Genomic DNA, 25,213 nt, shown 5'->3' with positions numbered 1-25,213 from the left:
ATTAATAAATTCTTTGAATTGAATAAATTTGTACAACTTGGTACTTTCTTTCCACATCGCATGGCATTTTCAAGGTCCCCAAAATTTGACAATCCAAAACATAATTTAATATTTTCAACAGCCACCATTTTAGAGGTATTCAATTAATATTAAATTTTAAAGAGTTTTATAACAAGGATAAATTCCACTAAAATTATGAGTATACAAATCACAACAACCCCCTTTTATTTATGGAAATATTAAAAAGATATCCATCCTGATTATTAAATTATCACTATGATCAATCGGATATGTAAGAATTAGATATTAAAGTATAAAAAAAAATAATAAAAAAACCGGCTGTGGAAATGAACTTGGATTATTTGGGCGATTCCTCATATTTTAAGAGTATTTTTAGTAAATAATAAACTATACGGTGGTATTTGAGATTGTGCCAAATAAAAAAGTCGGAGCCAGAGTAAACGAAGCGTCATATTGTCTTAACTTTATTTTTTTGGCACTACAGGTCGTTTACGTCAGTGCCACCGCCTAGTTGCTTCTTTTCCGTTCTTATCTTCGAATCGCAAAGTCCGCTCTTCATCAATAATTTCAAGCGAGTGGAATCGTTCACCGGAGGGAATCAATCTTCTTCATCGCAGCTCTCATTGATTCTAATCATGGCGGTGCACAAATCCCATGCTTCCTGGCTCAGGAATGCAGGTTCGGTATTCTCCTGCATCCTCAGTTTGCTGCTCTTTCTGTCACCGGAGAGAGCTAAAGCTCAAGCTCCGGCTCCTCAACCTCAATCTCAAGCTAGGGCTGATCCAGTTGAAGGTGAAGCTCTTTTTGTTTTTTGGTTGGTTGTCTGCTTGACGGATCTTAACATTAGGAGTTGCTTTGGATCAGATGGAATCTGGTTGCTTTGTCTTAGTTTAGGAGGTTCCATTCGGTAATGCAGAACCCAACAAGTAGCTAGAATAAGTCTCTCTCTGCGAATCTTGTCTCTTTGCTTCAGTGAATCGCAACGTTAGGCTTAAAGACGAGTCGAACGCATCATTTGCCCTAACTGCGATCTAGCATTCCGCTGCTTCGAGATGACAACACGTCGCTCTTGGTCAATAGAATCGGGCGATGCGAGGAGTTAGGCTGCTATCGGCAGAGATCATCCGCTTTCCATAGTCAAATTAAAGAATGGGAGAGGATGAAACACGGTGGTTTGACTGAACACATGCTGAATTCAAGTTGATTAATCGTTAAGCTTGGATCCTCATCATTCAGTTTACAACTTTCTTTGGAGCAAGTTCGTCAATCAGATTTCTCGTTGGTGTATTATGGTTAATCAGACATAGTTGATTATTACAGTTCTGTTAGTTTTACTTGAGTATGCTAAAAAGAGTTAATGTTAATTACTTGGGGTACGATTGATGTGATCTTGTCCACAATTTCAACAATTATTGATTGATTCTGAATCTTATTTGCTCTAGTATCCTTCTGTGTTGTCAAGATGAATTTGCACATCTAATTTGTGACATCAGTTAAAATAAATAAGTTGACTTGACCATAACTAACTTGAATTATTGGAATTGCATATAGCTCTGGCGTTGAACACAATCTTTGGAAGATGGGGTTTGAAGGCACAGTCAACATGGAATATTAGTGGTGAACTATGCAATGGTGTGGCTATTGATTCAACCATATTGGATGGCGATATCTTCAATCCTGGAATCAAATGTGACTGCAGTTACAACAATGGCACCATCTGCCATATCGATCAGTTGTATGGATTATGGAAATATAAATCTCCTTCTGTTTCCTATTTGAGTTTTCTTCTTAGTTGCAAAACATCATCTTTGTGACTGTTTTAGGTAGCTTGTAATGGCCTTATTTCACACATATGATATATCCTTACAGATATACTTGTTTCATATTTCCACATAACAACCAATATTAGATCAGATAATGACTAGAATTGAGTGGGTAAAACATGGCTCTTATTATCAAATTATTTTTTGTTTTGAATATGATTGATACTCACTGATGACATTATGCATATTCAAGTACCCATTCAACAATTTTTTCTTAATCCAATCTAGGTACATTCCTTTGAAATAAAGAAACATAAAATCAATATAAAAAATACCTATCAATTATCATGATTAGAACTGTGCTCTGTGTGCTGACAATCTAATCACTGAAAGTTGGCGGATTCATTGGGATCATTCTCTTCTGTTTAACACAGTGTATGTCTAATGCATTAATGTAGTTTGAGACCTAATTTAGCTTGTAGGGAGCAACTTTTGCTGTCACTCCAATAATCGCTTCTATGAGACGTGCATGGCTAGTGTTTGAATCATTAAAAAAAAACACTTTTTGCAATACTAAATTTGTCTATGAAGATTTGATGGTCAGGATTAATTTTGAAGGGCAAATTGCATTGCTCAAGTTATGTATCTTTTATTGGCTATTGTACCTTGATAAAATACCAACTAAAGTGAACCTATTTAGAAATGGGTTACAAATTTCAATAACGTGATCCACTTCTGTAACAGGACAAGGGATCACAATTATGGCTTATATTTGGTGCGATCACATAGCAAATGCTGCCTGTTACTACCCTTTTCTATCTCCTCATCCTATGCAATGAGTGCTAGCAAGTATCCCGTGTTGGCCCCGGGACGGGTTGGCGGGGGCACTGGGGGTGAGCGCAGTCGCTTTTTGCCAACTTGAGTGTTAGCGAGTGTCAATCACCAAACCTCTTCACTAAATTTGCTTGTATAGTGATTTTGAGACATGTCAATTTGTTATTATATTTGATCCTCTTAGATTTGGTAGCAAATCCTCTATAACATGTGGTATAACATTTCCTATAATATTGACAATTGCTTGCTAGTTGTATCAAATTTAATAATTGCAACTTCTCGAGACCCAACCCCATGTTTATGAATTTTCCACACGGTCTACACCGATAAAAACGCTCCGTAATTGCATCGGATTCTGGTTAGAATCCGGCCACAATTGACTAAAATCCCTCCCTGGGTTCACATGCCTATCCAGGTTGTAGTTTGGGTCGGGGCAGGTGGCTGGAGGCCGCCGGCAGTGGGCGAGCGGCCGGGCAACTGGGCTACTGGCTGCCGAGAAGTTGCAATTATTAAATTTGATATAGCGGGCAAACAATTGTCAATGTTATAGGAAATGTTATACCAAATGTTATAGAGGATTTGCGCCCCTTAGATCCCTCTATCATGTGCCACTTGTTTAGCCATCTGCAGTGATCTTTTACTAGGGTGAAGGTAGTTATTGTGTGTTCTTAGGTAAGTTATTTCCTCTCTTCTTATAGGGGCTTATTGAGCAACCTCTGCCTTTATCATTAAACCCTTCTGAAATGATATGTTTTTTCATCAGTCACGTTGGTAAAATGAAGATTCTCTCATTTAACAAAGGGACCTCATACACATACACTTTTATTGTTCATATTAGTAAAGGAATACTAGTTTTTTTTTTTTTTTCGTTCCCTTGTAAATGTATGATTTATTTATATTTTCTGCATCATGTTTCTTTCAGGAGGATATTTAACTTGGATGTGGTTGGAACCATCCCTGAAGAGCTGCAAGATCTACCCTATCTCTGGAATCTGTAACTTACTCTTTCTCATGTACAAGACTGTAGTTTAAAGTCACTTCTTCAATTTAAATGAATATTAAATTAAACTTGACTAAGCAACATTTGAACTAGGTTTTTAAAGTATCCTTGTATGGTTAAGTGTCTCACTTATATCGTATTATTTGCAACTACAGTTTGGCCACTCATGCTCTCACATTTCAAATCTGTAGAACTAAAGGCTTCTTTTTTCCTGCAGAAATTTTTGGAAAAATTACCTGACTGGTTCTGTGCCTGCATTTTTTGGGAACTTCACCAGGATGCAATACCTGTGAGACCATTTCAATAGAACAATGGGTCTATTTTCATTATTGTTGTCATCTAATTAGTTCATATGATCGTCATCAGAAGCGTAGGGAATAATGCATTGTCAGGGCCAATACCAAAGGAACTTGGCAACCTTCAGCGACTTATCTCTCTGTAAGATGTTCTACATCAAACAATTTTGAAATAATTCGCAAGCAATATGAAAGACATGATTGATTAGTGCTATACTAGCCATAAAATCACCTTCTTTCATGTTTCCTAAACAAAAAGGGAATGAACTCTTGCAGGGGTTTATCAAATAATAACTTCAGTGGTTCCATCCCTCCAGAGTTTGGGAATTTGACCAGCATACAAAGACTGTAAGTTTTTTTGCCTCTTATTATTCTGGATGGTTAATACATACTGGACTAATTCTTTGTAATGCAATGATGTACAGATATGTGGATAGTTCTGGACTTAGAGGTGAGCTACCACCAACACTGTCCAATCTGAAAACCTTGTCAACGTTGTAAGTTCTATTAAGATTACCTTTCATTATGTAAGTATATATAATATATTAATTTAAAAATAATATGGAATGCCATTTTGGTTGCAGTTGGGCTTCAAACTGTAATTTCACGGGCAAAGTTCCTGATTTCATCGGGGAATGGAGAAACCTAACCGTCTTGTAATATTCAATACTAGAGTTTTTATTCAGTAATCACTCATACTTTTGTTGTTTAACTTTTTACCATGAATTATTGTTTTTCAGAATGAACATGTTAATTTTCCTTAGTATAACAAGATCATGCTATTGAAAGATGTGTAAAACAGGTCTCTGTCCCATTGTTCTTAGCATTCAGGCTGTAATATAAATCCATCCATTTGTTATGAGCACTCAAGAAAATATACAATAGTTATCTAAAATATATTTTTCTGTCTTGCACACCATCAATTGAGATACAATCTCGTGAGACCATCAATTGTCACATGGACTTCGCTCACTTTGCTCAAGGGGGTATTGGAGCTAGGTTGGTTACAATAATTGCCAACTTTGCTTACAACAATTCTACAAGCTGATCTATTAATAAATTTTCATTTCAAGTTATTTATGGATATCAGCTTGTCTGATTTGATTTATTCTAAGTTTGTCCTGAGTTATGTTAAGTGGATTTGTGAGGTACATGTCAATGTTGCATGAGAAATTTTACCACATGAAAATTATGATGTATATGTTGATACACCATATAATGTAAAAGAGACAATATAGAAGATTATATTCTTATACACATATGCTAAGCATTTTCTTAAAAATTCATGCTTCTTTGTAGGGCTCTTTTGTATGAAATATAGAAAAAGTTTGTTTTAATGTATATTCTCTTGACCTGCAAATTGAATAAAAAACTAGTCTTATTTCAAGATTGAGGATTTGTTACTTCGCTAAAGAACAGTCAAACCTCCTTAGTTTATTGGCTTTCTCACAAGTGCACTCCTTTAGTTGGGTGCATGCATTGTCTTATACAACATTGTTAACCCTAAAAATTGAGAAGGTCTCGTGATTTAATCCGAGTTAAAAATTATGACATCTCAAAGCTTACAATCAAAATTGTCCAAAACTCCAGGCTCTGCTATTTTGCATTACGGATCCCCCAACATCAGGAAGCCCTTGAAATAAACTTGTACAACTCAGTCTATTGTGGTGTTTAAATTTATAGCTTCAAAGAAAATTGAAGAAGAAACAAAATGACTCTATAACCTCTTGAAGGATCGTTGGATGAAACTTGCTAGTACTTATAATAGACTGTGATAGCTAAACAACTAGGGAACTACACAACTAGTAAGTCTTAGCACATTCATAGGAGATATAATACCATTAAGTAGGGATCTTAGTGAATAATTTCCATCGATTATGTAAACTTGAAGAGAATCTTATAGATTTGCTAATTAAAAGTTTGCATAAAGAATATACTATCTGTGTGAGGGAGTAAGTCCAAAACCCAACTGATGAATCAAGTAGTGATAGCACAACCATGCTAATTTGAATCAAGTAGCGACAACTAAGATATAAGATTCGGGACACCTACGAGGAATTACTCAAATGCATTCTTTTTGACACTTAAGGTGTGACTTGCAAATGGGAAGAATATGCATCATCTAATCAGAAGTGTAGGTTGACTAAACTTTGGATTAATTAGGCTCTAGCTCATGTTTGAAAGCTAATAACACATCCAAAGAGTGAAGGCAAGCACCTAAGTTATTATCATTTCAAGGTAAAAGGTGTTTGGTTACCTATATGATAAAAGAAGAATGAGCTAATTGCTCTTAAGGAATCATGATGCAAATGTCAAGTATCAAATTTTTGGGGATATATGTGGTTCACCTATATAAATATAGGACTGTAGTTGCAAATAATTAAGGTTAAATCTTAAACATTCATGACACATGGTTATTGTAATATGGAATTGTATTTTATATATATGATATTGAGGATTATCTTTTGTGTAAGTTGTGTTCTACTTGCAATTTCATTTAACTTTAAGAAGATTTAATTAAGCATTAATTCAAGTAATAAGACGTCTATTTATGTGAATCACATACAAGCTTGTCCAATGCCCCAAAACTTGAATTTAAAAATTAATTTTCTTTGGATAATGATCGGAGCCTTGACGCAATGCTGCCGTGTGACTTGGAGGTCATGGGTTCAAGTCACGGAAATAACCTTTTGAAAAGTAGGGTAAGGTTGCGTACAATAAACCCTTCTCTAAGACCTACATTGGCGGGAGCTTCGTGCACGGGCTGCCCTATTTTTTTTTTTTTGATAATGATGGGGAATTGTTAGAGTTTTTTAAAAAATGTTCTTTGAAAGAGTTTCCAAAACCATGAAGAAAGAAGAAGTGATATCATGGAAGTTCATATGGAACTTTAGTCTCACATTTGACTTTGGAGGGAAATGAGTACTTAAAATAAGGTATACCCATAAAGTATTCCCTTAGATAAATGGGTTTTGGTCGAGGCACCATGTGCAAAACACAACAGTGTTGGTGATTATGTGTAATGCCTATGAGCAATATAAGTACTCTCGCAAATACTGGAATTGTTGTGGGCTGACACAAGCACACGCAACAAACAGAGCTTACACAGTGCATTGCAGCACTTTGTTAGTGCACTTTGCCACATGATGCTTATCCCACCTAGGTCACAACATGGGATGGCTGGTCCTCCAATGGATTACCCATGCGCCAATCGTCTAATTTCCAGATTGGTGCAATCTTGAGACCGAATAGGTCTAGTAAACCAATGTGTTAAATTGGTGCAAATTGAATATTTCTAATGATTCAAGGCCTCAAGGGTGGTAATCAATCCTCGATGGGTGCAGTCCAACAAGCACAACCTAGCTAAGGGGTGTGTACTGGTCCACCTGTTGGTAGGCTCTCCTCAGCAGTGCAAGTAGAAAAAGTGCAACAACCTCATCATATTCTAGAGGAAATTCATAGGATCTCAATAACATATCATTGGTGAGAAAGCAACCACACATTTCAAGATATGTGGGTGCCTTTGTGTGTGTGCGCGTGTTCATGGTCATGTTTGAGTGTGTGCGTGTGGGCAGAGAACATGCTGAAATCATGGACATTTAGCCTAGGGAAGAAAATCAACAATACGTACATAACTTGAATCATTTGTTCTAAGCAACTATGTACATGCCATACACTGTATGTTCCACTGTGTCTTGAAGGTTAAAACACAGCACTATACGTGATCACTTTTTCATTGATAGTTTGAGTACTAACTTTTATTTTTCTTATAGGCGGCTTCAAGGCAACTCCTTTGAAGGCCCAATTCCTGCAAGTTTTTCTAGCCTCAACCAACTTACTGAACTGTAAGTTATTTTATGCAAATTGAAAATGAGATTCAATTGTACCTTGAATGTGTATAATTTTTTAGAACATGACAATTTCTCTGTGCAGTCTTCTAGCTCTCTTTCTCATTTTCCAGTGAAGTTTCAGATGCACACAAAAGCATCAATATAGTTAGGATTGTTAACTATATATTCTCAATTGATTGACAAGATATTGATTTTTCTGGTACAGAAGAATAGGGGATATCATAAATGGGAGCTCCTCTTTAGAATTTATACGTGACATGACATCTCTCAGCACTTTGTAAGATACTCTACTCAGCTTGTTTTTTGTTTAACAAAATATTTTCTCCAGCACATTAAATGGTAAGTTATTATTTTGCTCACAGAGTGTTAAGAAACTGCAAGATTTCTGATGCTATTCCGTCAAACTTTTCACACTATACAAGTTTACAGCAACTGTAAGCCCATCTGTGTGATGTTCAGGGCCGTGTTTCATTTAGTTCTGCTTTAGCATTACAATTTATTCCCATTTTGGTAATGACATTTTTATCCATTATTTGTGTCTGCAGGGATTTGAGTTTTAACAATATAACAGGGGAAGTTCCTCAGTCCCTCTTCAGTTTGAGTTCACTTGCCTACGTGTGAGAAAATCTTGATTCAACCATTAAGTTGATTAAACATACTGACTTGGTTAGAATTGATTTACTTTAACTTGTGATTCTATTTTTTTACTTCTCTTCCATCAGTTTTCTTGGCAATAACAGCCTATCTGGTAACCTACCAGCTCAAAAGAGCAATGCACTGATGAATATGTATGATCCTTCTCATTTTGTATAAATTATTGAAATTGATTAGCCTTTTTACATGATTCTTATCAATGGGCTTTGTTTTTTTTTTTTTGTAGAGATCTTTCATACAATCAATTATCAGGAACCTTTCCCTCTTGGGTTAGCCAACGAAATCTGCAGCTGTATGTTGAAACATAGGAATCTCCTTTATATGAAAATTTTCTCATACATCCATTTCAGTATTACTGCTGGGTTAGTTACTAAAGATATCCACTTTCAAGGCTTTCACAAATGTGTCCTCGATCTTTCAATTTTAAGAACCAACTGTATCGTATTTGATTTACTTTTCATGGACTTTAAAAATTGTTGACACTGTGTCTCAAATATCGTAAAGCTGACTAAATCATTTTCCATGTCATCATAATCTCAAACAAGATAACTAAACCCTGAATTTTACTTCCCTAATATTTCTCTTTTTTCCTTTTTTTTTCCCTTTTGTTTTTTAAAGATGATTTTCTCTAAGATCAGGTAGGCCAAAATATTATTTTAATTTTTAAGCATGGGTTAGATTTGTTAAATCCTTGAAAGTACATGATATTATTTAGTAGCTAGCCCAAGCTTATCAAATTTAGCATCTGTAGAACTTTTAGTTTAACCATATTCTTTTCCCAATAATTGCAAGTCTTTCTAACTTTTTTTTTTCTCTGTTCCCTTTTCTCTTGGCAATGATTCTCCTTAGAAACTTGGTGTCAAACAACTTTGTAATTGATGATTCCAACAGCAGGTTTGTTCCCTTCACTACTACATCACAAAATTTTGTTCTGATTTTTGTTTACTTTCTGTAGTTGACTCTGTTTTTGTTCGTTTACTAACATTCGGACAATATGCTATGCAGCATATTACCTTCAGGGTTAAGATGTCTTCAACGAGATTTCCCATGCTATCGTGGTTCTCCAAACTGTGAGAAACTATTCCCTATTTACTGAGATTATGTGTGAAAACAAGCGTATTGAAACATTGTTTATTGATTCAGCCTGATTATTAATTCTATTTCAGATTATTCCTTTGCAATAAAATGTGGAGGCAGTAATCCTGTTACAGCTTCTGATGGTACACTATACGAGAAGGATAATGCAAGTCTCTCAAGTGCATCATACTTCGTGACAGATCCAATTAGATGGGCTGTCAGCAATGTTGGAAGCTTTACAGATGCTTCTAATAGTAATTATATAATTACTATTAATTCTAACTTCCAGGGTACTCTAGATCCAGAATTGTTTTACACTGCTAGACTATCTCCATCTTCACTGAGATATTACGGTTTTGGTCTTGAGAACGGAAATTACACCATAAAACTCCAATTTTCTGAGTTTGCTATCCTTGATACACCTTCTTGGAGAAGTGCTGGTAATAGGATGTTTGATATTTATATTCAGGTACTAATTCTGTAACTAAACTTGTATTTATCTATTCTAGCGAATAGTTCTTGATATTCATGAAAATTAAGAAAATAACCAAAACATGAAAGTGCATAATAAAATAAGTTTGATAGTTATGACATACATTTTGTGGGCTGACATGAAGTAGAAAATATATTTTCCAATTTTAAGTTTACTTCGTTTCCAAAACCCACATTTCTCTTAGCACTGAAATTTCAGTAAATTCAGGAAATCAAACAACTTGCAGAAATGAGAATACTTTTTCTGTTCGTTCTTTCTCTTTCATGCTGTAAGCAATTAGTTGTCACGATATAGAATCACATAACCATTGTAATTTACATTGAGATATTGATTCTAGCTATTCCTTCCTGTTTATCTTTGCTGTCATAGGGTATTCAAAAAGAGAGAGATTTTGATATAAAAAGGGAAGCTGGTGGGAGATCAACACGAGCTGTTGTCAGGGAATATGTTGCTCCAGTCACCAACAATTTTCTTGAAATCCATTTCTTTTGGGCTGGAAAGGGTACTTGCTGTACACCATTTAATGGATATTACGGCCCATCTATCTCAGCTATCAGTGTATCACCTAATGGTAGTTATTTTGGCAGACATACAAATTTTTACTCTCTTAATTGATATGTCAACTCTTAACATTAAAAATTACTCTACAGATTTCAATCCTACTGTATCAAACCAACCACTTGGCATAAATTCAAAAAAAGATCCTAAAGGTTTGATTGCCGGTGTTTCCACTGCTGCCACTGTTTTAGGATTGTTTGTTATATATGTGACTTTTATCTTGATACAAAGAAAGAAAAGGTTAAACAAACAAAATTCAGGTATCTGTTTTCTGTAAAGTTGTTACCTCAGATAACCATGTGATGTTTAGTTCATATTTTTAAGACTTATATCTGGACCTCCTATGCAGTATTGACAGGACTAGATGTGAAACCTTACACATTTAGTTATGCTGAACTGAGGGCTGCAACTGAAGATTTCAATCCTGCCAATGTACTGGGAGAAGGAGGATATGGCCAAGTGTTTAAGGTAATGTTACTGTTTTAATGCTAAGTTATTATTTTACCAATTACAGCAAATAGTTTGAAACTAATTTACTAACATGTAGGGCATACTGAATGATGGGAGAACAGTGGCTGTTAAGCAACTCTCTACTACATCCAACCAAGGAAAGGGCCAGTTCTTGACAGAGATTGCAACTATATCTGCTGTGCAACACCGGAACCTTGTGAGATTGCATGGCTGCTGTGTTGATGAAGACAAGCGAATTCTGGTGTATGAATACCTAGAAAACGGGAGTCTCGACCATGCAATATTTGGTATGTTGGCTATATCGTTGGTTTGGAGCTATATGTTTAGCATTGCGTTTGCCGATAGTGAAATTCCATAACAATGCTAAACTGTTGTAGGATTCTTTGCTATCAAGAAAATGGTACATGGTTGAAGCATATGTAGAGGATTGGATAACCCGATTTTTATTTTTATTTGTGTGTGTGTGTGTATGGTGGGGTGGGGGTAGGGGAGGGTTCATCCAACTGAAGTAAACCAAAAACAACACACATGATATAACGTGGATCGATATTACTCATTTCTACTCATGATCAAGGGCGTAGACAGGGCTGGGCTTTGCTGGGCTCCAGCCCAGTGCAACTCAGCAAATAATCCAGTAATTTTAGTCCTCAAACTTGATTATGATGGGCTGGACTTTGCTAGGCTCAGCGTTTTTAGCCCAGGGTAGTACAACTAGGCAAGCAGCCCAACAATTTTAGGCTTCAATCTGGCTACACTGGGCTGAGTTTTACTGGGCTCAGCGTTTTTAGCCCAGGATAATTGTTCAACCTGGCTACGCCATTGCTCATGATACGTCATGTTTGGTGTGACACTCTTAAATATGACTCCTTGAAATGAGGCAATGGGGCAAACTGAGAACATTCTCTGGAATTCTGCTGCAGCAAATCTAGTCACTGAGCTGCTCAATCAATCCTCACTCGATCCTAGGCACCTTCTAGGTTGATCTACGAATCTGCCCTCAACCCTAGGCACCTCCTATGTCAATCTGGGAACACCTTTGGTATTAGGCACCTCATAACCAACCCGAGCACTGGGTGTCAAGCTGAAATTGTTCTCGACCCTAGGTATTTCCTAGGTTGATCTAGGCAAACATTGTCGCTAAAGACTTCTAAGGAATGATACAAGGAACTACCATTCTAGATACCCTCTAGAAACAATCTCCCTCTCAAATGGCTCTCAAATGATATATAATAAAGTACAAAAGAATATCTAACTTCTTCTGTCTCACCCTATAGATAAAGATCTAACTATTGGCGAGAACAACGTACCAAAAAGAGCTTTTGATGAGAGGTTAATATTTAGATTTGCACCTTTAAGTTTTTTGTTTGGCCTTGGCACTTAATAGTTAATATGATTATTGATAGGAACCCGTGTCCTATCTCCTAGGAAAATAAGGAAAAGGATGAAAGAAAGGGGGGATCAGATGATCACTTCGAGGAGATTAACCTCCAATAACAAAGTAATTTGATTATTTAATTTAATTTCTTTATTATTTGTCTCTAAATGATTACATAATGACTATATAGCCATACAAAAATGTCAAATCAATATAAAAATTATTAACAAATCTAATAATCGATTCTAATATTTTTGAAAGGGTAAATAATAATAAATCTAATGACCTAATCTAAATTATAATATTTAGAAAGAAGAAATTAATAACAAATCTATAGCTTATTCTAAAGGATAATATTTTAAAGGGGTTATTTGAATATGTCTATTTGGGGATCGTATCAATTGTATGAGACTTTAGAGCAGATTTCATGAGAGATGTGGTGTTGAAACCAATTAAAAAAAAGGTAGATCTGTTACCTTAACGACTCCCTAGTGTCGGTCTCATGGATATAGAGGGAGGTAAATGTAGGTCGTATAGGTTAACCTAACAAAAACTTAGGTTAATTTAACTTAAACAATTTTGATCGTTGAATGCCAACATTCAAATCTAAGTTGACTTATAAAAGTCTTTAAGTTGATTACCAAAAGGATAGATTGACATAATTTACATTTTATAAATTGGTTCTCCCATATTTGATCACCTTAGGTCAACTCATAAAAAGTCTAGATTGACCTAAGGTTTTCTAGGAGGGCCTACTATAAATCTTGAGTCAACCTACCTTCGGAAGGAACTTTCAGAATATGCTTACCTAGGGTGTCAAACTGCATAGGTTGACCTATCTCCATATTTGAGGTTTGGCTGCTGGAAACTAACATATAGGTCGACCTAATAAACCTAGGTCTTACTTTTATCCCAAGGGTTAAGCTCTTGGAATAAAGCTACCTAACACTTTCTAAGTTGGCTTTCATCTTGATATTTCTTTTGTTCAAGCCCAAATGAATGGAACTTGATCCAAAGACACTATTTAGTCAATTAGTAATAGAGATTAAGCTCCCTAGATAGTAACCCCTACCAAGTACTAAACTTATGTTACAAATATCTAGTTGAAAAAAAGGCCTCATCTAGTTGAAAATGATTATAAACTTGAATCTTTTGTAATATTCAAGTTTGGCATCTTTCACTGAGATAGAATCTTCACATAGCTTTAAGCTCTTTCAGTTCTGCACATCAATCAAGCTTTCTCATAAAGCATGTGGGCATGAAATTGATTAAATAAACATGCATATAAGTTCAATAGTAAACCGTCAGTCCAAATTGTTGAGACACTAACTACAAAGGAGGAATCAATTTTCCAACAGTATATTCATGTCGCTACTTTGATGTGCAGGGAAGAAGAATTTACTCCTTGGTTGGCCAAAGCGTTTTGACATATTATTAGGTGTAGCAAAAGGCCTCACCTATCTACACGAGGAGTCAAGATTAAGAATTGTGCATAGAGACGTCAAAGCTAGTAATATTCTACTTGATGCTGATCTTGACCCCAAAATCTCAGATTTCGGTCTGGCTAAGCTCTATGATGACAAGATGACTCACATGAATACAAGGGTCGCTGGTACAATGTAAGAACTATTTTATCTGTAGCATTTCAATTTTTTTTTTTGCTGATGATCAATATTTATCATTCAAGTGGCTACCTGGCACCGGAGTATGCACTGAGAGGACATCTAACAGAGAAAGCTGATGTGTTTGCATTTGGAGTGGTGGCTTTGGAGGTTCTTAGTGGAAGGCCTAACTCTGATGATAGTCTTGGTCACGAGACAGTTTATCTTCTTGACTGGGTATGTCTTGTTATGTTACTCATAAAATCATAGATTTTTTTTTTTTTAATAAAAGATGAACCAGATTTCTAGCTAGTCTGAAACAAATTCTAAATTTTTGATCCATATATAGTTGAATCAAGATTATTATCAGAGAAAAATTAATACTAATTCCTTTATTGTTTAGGTCTGGAACTTGCTCGAGAACAATAACAAATTGGCGATGTTGGATGAGAAGCTGGAGTCATTTGATGAGGAAGAGGTCAACCGGGTTATTGGAGTAGCTCTGCTTTGCACCCAGGCATCACCATCTTGCCGGCCAACAATGTCAAGGGTGGTGGGCATGTTGGCAGGAGATGTGGAAATTCCATATGTCCCTGAAAGGCCAACTTATCTGCTTCTATGGCAATATAGGGATGTCACCAGCAGCTTTGCGTTCGATGACACTACTGATGCTTCAATCGTAAGGCGAGCAAATAACCAACCGAGTCCTCCACGTGATTGGAGCAAAGGGGAGAGTGTGGAAACTGGACCATTTTCTTCGCAGTCAATTGAAAGCGATATCACTGCCGAGGGAAGATGAATTTTGCTTACCAGTGTTTAAAATCATTACAAGGATTTGGCCAGCAGCATCACCACTCAGCTAAGTCTTCGATTCATACATTTATTCAAATGAAAGTTGAATAACCTTATCGGAGATTTCATAACAAATTTACAGAAACTTGTATTTGTCTATAGATAATGCATATCCACTATTGGATTGCCCGTGTAACTAAAATTTCTCCATTTTCAAGTTCTGATAAGATAAGTCATAAATGTTGAGCAACATCATTCCTTTTGGTACAGAGCAAGGTTCCAAATGTTTGGTTGTTTCTTTTGTAGATTGGTTGTAGATTGTTAGATCATTGTCCATCTTAGTTACCTACAAAATAAAGGACATTCAATAGATTGATCCCCGTATGCGCTGCACTCCTTGTAAGAGTCTTTATAACAGTTTTGATTAAAATTATTATATGAATATAAGTTAGTCAAAATTAAAAAATAAAAGTGTAATACTAGTCTAGGTGATTTAAGGAGGATAATACATGTGTTATTTTTTAATTTTTTTTTTTTTTTACAATTGAGGTAATTTAAATGAACTTGATGGTTCTATAATAGCATAATTATAAACAGATGATGACTTTAAAAGCTTTAAGAACATAATAAAAATGTCATTTTTAATAATTTTAGTTTACATGAATCTAAAAGTGCCTAAAATAAAAAATAATAATTCTTTACTTAAAATGACTCAATAGATTCTAAAACGACTTTCCATGGATTTAAACTTATCCAAAATTATAAAATGAAACCATAAAATTCAACAAGAACTGTTGCCTCCAAAATATAAAATTTTAAATTTTGATTGATTTTCTTTTCCATTTTTTGAACTCAGATATTTTCATATTCGCCTCATTCACATTGTGATCCCACAAAGACAAACGAGAAGCAGAACTAATGCTCATTTTTTATTTATTCAAACTTTGTGTTCATCTTGATAGCTATGTTACGGCGAACTAATGCCCAGCATTTATTTTCTTCCGTACGTGTTTTTTTTCAATTGCAGGCCCGTTGAGTAATCCAAAGTCAATTTTAGTGATGTCACATCACATCTTGAAACTATATACAAATTTGACTTTTTCTATGATAGCAGGTGATTACGTGTCTCTCATAATTCGTCTCTAAATTATACGAAGAGAAATACAGATCAATTTACAACCGATCGTGAAATAATTAGGAGGTGGAAGATATAAATAACACACGATTCAAAAAATTAAGAGTTGAAATTTAGGCAAAGTGTGTTTTTCTTACTTGATTGCAGGCCCGCTGGGGCCTGAACTCAAAATACATGAAATACTCCTTTCATACTTGATATTTTTCCCATGCCTTTTGGGTGGCTCCAAAGTTTGCCTCACCAACACAGAGACAACGAAATGTCTAAAAAGAAATAGTTTGACAGTTCACCTAACAGTGGAGCCCCTACACTTACCACTTTCAATAATATAATAATACAAAAAAAAAAAAAGAAAAAAAGTTGATTTTACTAAGCAAAATTTTAAAATATCTGGTATCTACATTTTATGCATTATAATGGGAACTTGCAGGTTTTTATTCATTAATCCCATTCAATTAAAAAATAAGAAGAAGAAATTTTCTTTTTTCCTACACCAGCTCGCTTTGACCATGCATGCGCACGTAGCTGAAAACTCAATTAACAATTGCAACGAATCTTTCACGAAGCTGCCTCAGTTGCGTTACATCTCCAAGTCGCAATCTCACTTCACACACACACACACATAGATATGAAAGATAATGTTTTCTTTGCTAGTTTCTAAGGTCTTTAAGAAAAACTGGATTTTTTTTTTTAAAATCTAGTACTTTATAGATATGTCTGCTATCGAGCTGACACTTTGTACCAGTAATTGATGGCTTGGCCGAGATCTTTGTTGGTGTTCTTCTTCATCCTTGCTTTGCCTTTGCTCCTCTTGCAAGGGAGAGTTGCAGCACAGGCAAATACTACGACAGACCCAGCCGAGGGTATGTGCAGATGCAAAAGTTCTTATTTTGCACAAGTTGCAGTTTCCATCCGGTCGAGTTTCGGTTGGGTTTAATAAAATTTAATAACGTATCCAAATAGTGCTTTTTATTTCTTATAAAATATTTTCTCGGAAACCTGCAATATGAAGAAATCGATCTGGGATTGGGCTCATTTGATTGTGCTCAGCGCCGTACGAGTGATGTGGATCATATAGCAGTCTTTGTTGTTTTTTACTATTTTGTTTTTGTTTTTGTTTTTGTTTTTTAATGAGGATGATTAACTTTATGCAAATGGATTGTAGTTTTGGCACTGAACACGATCCTGGCGAGATGGGGTTTAACAGCATCATCAGCCTGGAACTTCAGTGGCGACCCATGCACCGGCGCCGCCATCGATGAGACCAACATCCTCAGTCGCGATTTCAACCCAGGAATCAAATGCGTCTGCACTTACAACAACAGCCGCACCTGCCATATCACTCAGCTGTGCGACACTGCAATCTTTCTTGGCACTGTCTTCGTTTGGTTCTTTTAGTTTCCTGCATCTGTCCATAGTTTCAGTCTTCCTTTACAATCCGATAGAAGTGATTGAGAAGTTTGTGTTGAAGTGGATAATCAGTCAAATAAACTCTGCAAATTTGTGCTTTTGCAGGAAGGTTTATGCGACCCATACTGTGGTTGGGCCTTTCCCCCAAGAACTACAGAACCTGCCCTATCTCTTTGATCTGTAAGAAACTATTTTCTTGTTTCGAAATTGTATAGTTTAATCGTCAGACACTCCAGACTCTCAAAAAAAAAAAAAAATAATTCAATGGTTTCTGAATTTGAATGAATTCTAAGCCATTTCTTCGTAGAGCCTTTAAGTTTCATTATCATAGTGCCAGATGCATAGAGAGTAGATGGATTCAGCTTTGGCTACTGAAGCCAAGCCATGTTTCTGATACATTTACAAAATCTCTTGATGCTCCTATTTTCTTGGACACATTTTAAAATAACATGTATAGTTTGTGAAATCATGGGCAAGAATCTGACATTACAGTAATGAGAAGAAACTGAGCACCACAAGGAGTGATAGTAACAAGATGAGCTCTACTTTTGCAGGAATTTAGCACAAAACTACCTGACAGGAACTCTGCCTGCATTCATAGGAAACTTCACTGACATGCAATACTTGTAAGACTCTTTTGCACCTCAAGCATTGTTTTCCATCATCTCTGTATTTAATATGCTCCCATAACCAATAGAAGTGTCGGCACCAATGCCTTATCGGGGCAAGTACCACCAGAACTTGGCAACCTTCGGAGACTCATCTCATTGTAAGCATTTCTTTTAAGTCTTGCCTAATATGATGGTTCTTAAGAAATTGGAATTTCTTGATTGGTCTATTTCAGAATATCTGACAACACAGGAAAATGTCTCTTGCAGGAGTATTGCAACAAATAACTTCAGTGGTTCAGTACCGCCTGAGTTGGGGAATCTCACAAACTTACAACAACTGTTAGATTTGATTAAACCTTCAACCTGATTATTTCTTTTACCCACCATTGCCAAGAGACTGCAGCAATCTCACGTGTTCTTTCTTCTGAATGCTGAGAGGCAGGTACTTGCGTAGTTCTGGACTTAGCGGCGAGCTACCACAAAGTCTATCCAATCTCAGAAGCTTGAGGACAATGTAAGTTTCTTGAAAGGACCAGTTTATATATTTGCACATATTCATAGCTGTTGCAAATAGAAATGTAATTGCAACACAATTATTATTTCAGGTGGGCTACAGACAATAATTTCATTGGAAGAATACCTGATTACATTGGAACATGGACAAACCTAACAAGCTTGTAAGATTTAGTAAATAATTCTAGAATTCTCTTCATCTGCTTAAACATTTGCTTTCATTGACATTTGTATCTTAGGAAAGATACCTACAAGCATAACCTTCAAGGTAGTCTTAAAGATATGATAAGCCATGTTAATTGTAACTATTTAGAGCCATCTACATGTTAATTTTCTACTCATATGACAGGAGGCTCCAAGGGAACTCGTTTCAGGGTCCAATTCCTTCAAGCTTTGCTAGCCAAACTCAATTGACTGATTTGTGAGTGTTCATTTTCTGGTTCATTTAGAACTAAAGGATTTGCCCTACACCAATAAGGGATAAAGTTCGTGAAGATTTATTAGCTATATATATATTGTCTCATTAGCAAACTAGTAAATTTGCTGGTGCAGGAGAATAGGAGATATCATAAATGGGAGCTCTTCATTGGATTTCATTGCTAATATGACATCTCTGAGCACCTTGTAAGATCCTGGACACAATTGACTTTACTCTTCTGTCTTATGAAATAACATCTTATGGTTTAATATTTTTCTCTTTGATAGGGTACTAAGGAACTGCAAGATTTCTGATTCAATTCCCTTGAACTTTGAGAAATATAATACATTGACACTATTGTAAGATTTTGAGTCAACCCATTCAGCGTTTTTGTTCATCTATTCCTGTGCAATGTTTTAATATTTCTTCCATTATTTGTTTGTACAGAGATCTGAGCTTTAACAACATAACAGGCCAAGTTCCTCAGTCCCTCTTCAATTTGAGTTCACTTGCTTTCCTGTGAGAAAAAATTTCATTTTAACTCCAAAATTTAGATCAAGATACCAATTTGGTTAAATTTGAAGTGTTTTAACTCACTTTAATTTTTCTTTTATCAGATTTCTTGGCAACAATAGCTTCTCTGGTTCCTTACCTCTGCAAAAGAGCAATGAACTAATGAACATGTATCGTGCCTTTATGTGTTTTTATGCAAATTGGCTTAATTCTTCCATTTCTTTTAACTATTCATTCGAGTTCCATTCTTTTACATGGTACTGACAAAGTATGCCGCTTTGTTTCTTTGCAGAGATTTGTCATACAATCAATTATCAGGAAGATTTCCATCTTGGGTTAGCCAAGGAAACTTGCACTTGTATGTTGAAAGATTGATTTGTTATGTTCAGTAAAAATAGCAACACTAATTTTAGCAAATATTATCTAATTAATCTTGTGCATAACTTATATAGTCTAAGTCTAATATCTAGGTGTGGACTTTATCACCTAAACAATTTCTGTCCTAATCGATAATTGACTAACTAGAAAGCACCATTTCCTTCCTGTTTCCTTAAAGCTCAATGCTGATTTTTGTCCAGGAATTTGGTAGCAAACAATTTTGTGTTCGATGACTCCAACAGCAGGTGATAAAGACACTTTGTTTCATGTCTCTAGCTCTCTCTGAAAGATTCTTTTTCTCTTAGCACTGAGCATTCTGCCATTACTTGTTGTGCAGCAACTTGCCTTCAGGGCTAAACTGTCTCCAGCGCACTTTTCCATGCTATCGTGGTTTTCCAATCTGTGCGAAGTTATTCAATCTTAATGTTCCAAAGAAACTGATTAAATATTTCTATATCTCACCTAATCATAATCTTTCACTTCAGATTCATCCTTTGCGATTAACTGCGGTGGCAGTAGAGCAATAAGTGCTTCTGATAACACTTTGTATGAGGTTGATGATGCAAATCTCACAACTGCATCATACTTTGTGACTGATACAACCAGATGGGGGCTTAGCAGCGTTGGCCGCTTTATGGACTCACCTGCTCCTGCTTATATGACAAATAGCCAATCTCAATTTGAGAATACTCTAGACTCGGAATTGTTTCAAACTGCGAGGTTGTCTCCATCCTCACTGAGATACTATGGTCTTGGTCTTGAGAATGGAAACTACACTGTTAGGCTCCAGTTCGCGGAGACTGCTTTCCCTGACACACCTACTTTTGAAAGCGTGGGTAGAAGAGTGTTTGATATTTATATTCAGGTATTCAAACCACAATTCCAACTCCTAAAAGAAAGAAAAGGAGGACTGAACATTGACAAGAAATAATATCATGCCTGCATCAGACAATAATAACATCTCCTCGATATGTGATGTGCAAATCATACCTTTTTGATGCAACATTAATCATATCTTACTTCCTAACTAAAATGAAAGATTGCCAGTTTAATAAAAATTTCAGTTTACTTAAATGAGTTGTTTATTCTGTACTTTCCTGTCTATCGTGCATTAACTCTGAGAAACATTTAAGCACTGTAATTTGCATGAGGCAGAACTAAGTTAATCTTCTCCTGTTTACATATTCTGTTATAGAATGATCTAAAAGAGAGAGACTTCGATATAAGAAAGTTGGCTGGTGGAAGATCCTTAGTAGCTGTATCTAAGGAGTTCACAGTTTCAGTATCAGATAATTTCCTCGAAATCCATTTCTTTTGGGCTGGCAAGGGCACCTGCTGTCAACCAACACAAGGATATTATGGACCATTGATTTCAGCTATAAGTGTATCTCCCGGTAGTAACTTGCACAATTTGGCTAGTTTTCTTTTCTTTAAAACTCCTGACATGTTAGTGTTACTATGCAGACTTCAATCCTAGCGTATCAAATAGATTGCCAAGTTCAAAGAAAAATCGTGCAGGTTTGATTGTGGGTGTTTCAGTTGGAGTTGCGGTTTTAGTATTGTTGGCTATATGTGGAATTATTTTGTTGAGACAAAGAGGAAGAAGGTTAAGTGAAGAAGAAGAAGAAGAAGAAGGTAATAGCTGCTCGCAAGTCTACTGCCATGGATCACCTTGTTTTAGTTAATTGATTGATCCAACTCTTTTGTGCCTTCAGTATTAACAGGACTGGATGTGAAACCTTTCACCTTTAGTTATGTTGAACTAAGGAATGCAACTGAAGACTTCAGTTCCTCTAACATATTGGGGGAAGGAGGGTTCGGCCCGGTGTTTAAGGTTATTTGTCTTGGATTTACTATCGGAACCTGACCTCTGTATTCAAAATATCTACTTTATTTGTAAGGGACATTAGTTTTTCATCAGTGGCCTTTCTGCTAAGTTATCTTGATTGGAACAAATACTCTATCATGTAGGGAGAACTTCAAGATGGAAGAACAATTGCTGTCAAGCAACTCGCAGCGACATCTCATCAAGGAAAGGCGCAGTTCTTGACCGAGATTGCAACTATATCTGCAGTGCAGCATCGAAATCTTATAAAGTTGTATGGCTGCTGTGTTGAGGAAGACAAGAGGATTCTGGTTTATGAGTACTCAGAGAACAAGAGTCTAGACCAAGCAATTTTCGGTATATTAAGCAAAAGGCATTCATATAATATACTGTGCATTGCTCCAGTTATCAAACTTTGCATGAAGCAACTAGTTAAGAATTAGAACACTATTGAACATTCACAAGTCTTACAATTCTTAAACTCCTGGGAATCAAGATTAGAAAATGCTCATGGAATTTGCAGCTCAATGTTAAAGCATCAGATTTTAATACAACCCGCAATTTTAATCTCTTTAACCATTCATGGCTTGCAGGGAAAAGCAGTTTGCATCTTGATTGGCCAAAACGCTTTGATATATTGCTTGGTATAGCAAGAGGTCTAGCCTACCTTCACGAGGAGTCAAGAGTGCGTATCGTGCATAGAGATGTGAAGGCTAGTAATATCCTACTTGATGCTGATCTCAACCCGAAAATCTCAGACTTTGGTTTGGCCAAGCTCTATGATGACAAGATGACTCACATTAACACAAGGGTTGCTGGTACAATGTAAGAATTACCACTTTCCTTTCTCCTTTGAGTGTTTTTCTCTAGCAAATGTTCTCATTAGAGACATCTTTTTGCTAACTTGTGTGTTGTTGTGTTATTATTTCAGTGGATATCTAGCACCAGAGTATGCTATGAGAGGGCATCTAACTGAGAAAGCTGATGTCTTTGCGTACGGAGTGCTGGCTTTGGAGATACTCAGCGGAAGGCCTAACTCTGACCCAACCCTTGAGAAGGACAAGGTTTATCTTCTAGGATGGGTATGCTGACAGACCCTCTTAGAGTGTATCATTACAAACTATTAATTCATTTAAATATCTCAGGCTTGGAATCTACATGATGATAAGCGGGAACTAGACATTGCTGATCCAGAGCTACCAACATTCAATGAGATAGAGCTCCATCGGGTCATCGGAATAGCTCTTCTTTGCACCCTAGCGTCGCCTTTGCATCGGCCACCAATGTCAAGGGTTGTGGCCATGCTAGTAGGGGATACTGAAGTAGTAGATGTCACCTCGAGGCCCAGTTACTTGACTGATTGGCAATTCATGGATGGAACCAGCAGCTTCACTGCCAACTACTTTGGTCCTTCAACCCAAAGATCCGAAAACAGTGAAGTTAGTTTCACATCTAATGCAAATACACCGGTTGACACCGAAAGCCAGCCTTTAACCCCACAATTGTCTACAAACACTGGCATTTAGGAGGGAAGATGATTCTTCGTTTCCGGGGAAGTATATGTACTGTCTAAGAGTTTGGTAAGGTGAGTGCCATGAGATTTTTTAGCCATTTCCATCAGTAGTTAGTTTGTGTCTGAATATTTGCTAAGAAACATCTGAATTTTGTAGAGATAGTTTGTGATATCATGTTTGCTAAATAGATGTTTTCAGTGTTAGGTTCCACACAATTTGGTGTATGTTGCTGCTTCCAAAAGTAAATCTAGAAATATATTTCTTAATTGGTTTATTAGCTAACTATGCTTATTAATAGACCATTATATTATAGTAAAAGGTGATTACGTTCATCCTGACCTATCCCCAGATTAGGTGAAGGGAGGTAAATCACCGAGTCAGCTTATATCCTACCGCCAAGTGATTAGGGGTGGAAAGAGTTTTTTTCCGAGGGCATGTTCTGATTGGGAATTGATCCCAGTCTCATTATAATAAATCCGTCATCCTTTAACCAATTAGGCACCCCATGGGAACAATAATAGACCATTATAGTTTACTTGGCCTCTGCTTTTATTATGCAAGCCAAGCAAAGAGTATTGGAGTTCGTTAGTGGCGCATGAGAGCAGATCTCCTGGTCCACTCTTAATTACGGTCCGATCGTAACTATAATCCGACCACAATTGGTTGCGATCCTTCCCTGGGTTCACTGACCCCATCAGATTATAGTTTGGATCAGAGCGAGCGGCCGGAGGCTGCCGAAAGTAGATAAGTGTCCAGGTTACCGGGCGCTGAGCAGGGAGCGGCCTCCGGCCGCTCACTCCCATCCAAACTATAATCTGGTAGGAACGGTGAACCCTGGAAGGGATCACAACCAATTGTGGTTGGATCGCAATTATGATCCGGTCGTAATTAGGAGTGGACCATCGTTTGATTCACTTTTTTATGGATCAGGAGATTTGCTCTCATGGTGCATATGCATAAAATGCTACCATCTTTTAAGACAAGATTTTTTTTTAAACTAAAACATGATTGTTAATAACTATTTTGGTTCAAGTTGACAAAAAAGGGTGAGAAATTCAGCAAATTCTATTCGATTCTGATAGAGAACATTAAATGTATGATTAATACAAGAAAATAGAGCCAAATGACAAATTGAATTTTCGATAAAATAAATTATTGTGAGGGAATCAAAATTCAAATTTGTATTCAAGACTACATATCAAGGCAAATAAATCTTAATTGTCTTTTTCCATCTGACTTTTTTTTCTTGCTCTTCTTTAGAAAGCAGAGAATCTAAGATCTTTAGGAAACCAATTGGGCAAGTATCTAAAGAAAATGAGCTTCTAGAGCAATTGCTATAATAACCCAGGTAAACACAATGCCACAGACATATTTTATATACACTATCTTGGTAGCTCTATCATTTTTCACCCTATGAACCTCACAGAATTAGAAAGATATAAGCATATGTGTACTTTAGTCATTGAAGACTATACCATAAAAGTACTTTGATAAGTTGGGCATTGTTTTTATCAGGACACTTAATGATCTAACACCTCATTTCCTACATTATGCAGGCAACTGAAATCATAAGCATGTTTCCCCTTGAGAAACAACAGTGCAAGTTCATCAAATTAAGCAATCATATTGAGTTTCAAAGTTGTAATGCATAATTCCATTCCAAATGCACCATACCATTACTGCAACCTGTACTATGCAATAAAATGATGTAATGCAGAAGTAGAGTATTGCTTTGTGTTTTTGCACTAGAGAGACTGGGTGTTGCTTATTATGTTTAAGAATTTTTGTATAGAAGAAGGAATTACTTGGGAAAATAAATGATGAATCAAATTGTCTTACAATAGAACTGAATTGTGCTTATGATGACTCCTAGCTCCTCTTCACACGTGTTGATCCATGCAAGTCCAACCACATACATCACCACATCATGGGAGGAAGCTTCGTTAGTAATTTATAGTGAGACGGTAGATTTTTATCGCATCATGTTGGCGCCAACTGTTGAAAAAATTAAATTGAGTAACAGATTGAGATAAAATTTGTTTTAAAAAATAATCTTGAGGAGTTGAAGCCTCCATAGTATATTTACTCATCTTAGCGCCCCACCTATATG

The 25,213-nt window shown here is 36.3% G+C and overlaps 2 protein-coding genes across 5 annotated transcripts; both read left to right on the top strand.

Moving 5' to 3' along the window:
- The first annotated feature begins 500 nt into the window (after positions 1-500).
- On the top strand, positions 501-15,055 carry LOC122041815 (probable LRR receptor-like serine/threonine-protein kinase At1g56140). Of its 2 annotated transcripts, none has more exons than XM_042601638.1 (24): positions 501-699; positions 1,573-1,756; positions 3,541-3,612; positions 3,836-3,907; positions 3,985-4,056; positions 4,191-4,262; positions 4,340-4,411; positions 4,499-4,570; positions 7,688-7,759; positions 7,971-8,042; positions 8,128-8,199; positions 8,311-8,382; positions 8,488-8,553; positions 8,646-8,711; positions 9,269-9,313; positions 9,425-9,489; positions 9,586-9,965; positions 10,359-10,560; positions 10,640-10,807; positions 10,897-11,015; positions 11,095-11,305; positions 13,781-14,012; positions 14,081-14,231; positions 14,398-15,055. In XM_042601638.1, exons 1-24 carry the CDS (start codon positions 657-659, stop codon positions 14,791-14,793), a joined length of 3,048 nt encoding a protein of 1,015 aa, XP_042457572.1. In that variant the 5' UTR covers positions 501-656; the 3' UTR covers positions 14,794-15,055. The 2 variants fall into 2 exon arrangements, with proteins under 2 accessions (XP_042457572.1, XP_042457570.1); XM_042601636.1 differs by having other exon boundaries at positions 501-813.
- A 1,581-nt stretch (positions 15,056-16,636) lies between these two features.
- LOC122041814 (probable LRR receptor-like serine/threonine-protein kinase At1g56140) lies at positions 16,637-24,891 on the top strand. 3 transcript variants are annotated; one of them, XR_006129085.1, is made up of 26 exons: positions 16,637-16,784; positions 17,087-17,270; positions 17,437-17,511; positions 17,886-17,957; positions 18,029-18,100; positions 18,210-18,281; positions 18,385-18,456; positions 18,548-18,619; positions 18,805-18,876; positions 19,008-19,079; positions 19,161-19,232; positions 19,321-19,392; positions 19,491-19,556; positions 19,679-19,744; positions 19,965-20,009; positions 20,102-20,166; positions 20,250-20,629; positions 20,960-21,158; positions 21,229-21,399; positions 21,480-21,598; positions 21,736-21,946; positions 22,183-22,414; positions 22,521-22,671; positions 22,735-23,174; positions 24,364-24,451; positions 24,660-24,891. XR_006129085.1 is itself a non-coding variant. In XM_042601635.1 (24 exons), the coding sequence occupies exons 1-24, from the start codon at positions 16,673-16,675 to the stop codon at positions 23,113-23,115; spliced, it is 3,105 nt and encodes a 1,034-aa protein (XP_042457569.1). In that variant the 5' UTR covers positions 16,637-16,672; the 3' UTR covers positions 23,116-23,315. The 3 variants fall into 3 exon arrangements, 1 of the variants encoding a protein (XP_042457569.1); XR_006129084.1 differs by lacking the exon at positions 24,364-24,451; XM_042601635.1 differs by lacking the exons at positions 24,364-24,451; positions 24,660-24,891 and having other exon boundaries at positions 22,735-23,315.
- Positions 24,892-25,213: the final 322 nt, after the last annotated feature.

This window comes from Zingiber officinale, chromosome 2A, assembly GCF_018446385.1.
Source record: "Zingiber officinale cultivar Zhangliang chromosome 2A, Zo_v1.1, whole genome shotgun sequence".
Classification (NCBI taxonomy): Eukaryota; Viridiplantae; Streptophyta; class Magnoliopsida; order Zingiberales; family Zingiberaceae; genus Zingiber; species Zingiber officinale.
The sequence above is the reverse complement of the archived record's forward strand: the minus strand, read 5'-3'. Positions and strand labels throughout refer to the sequence as shown.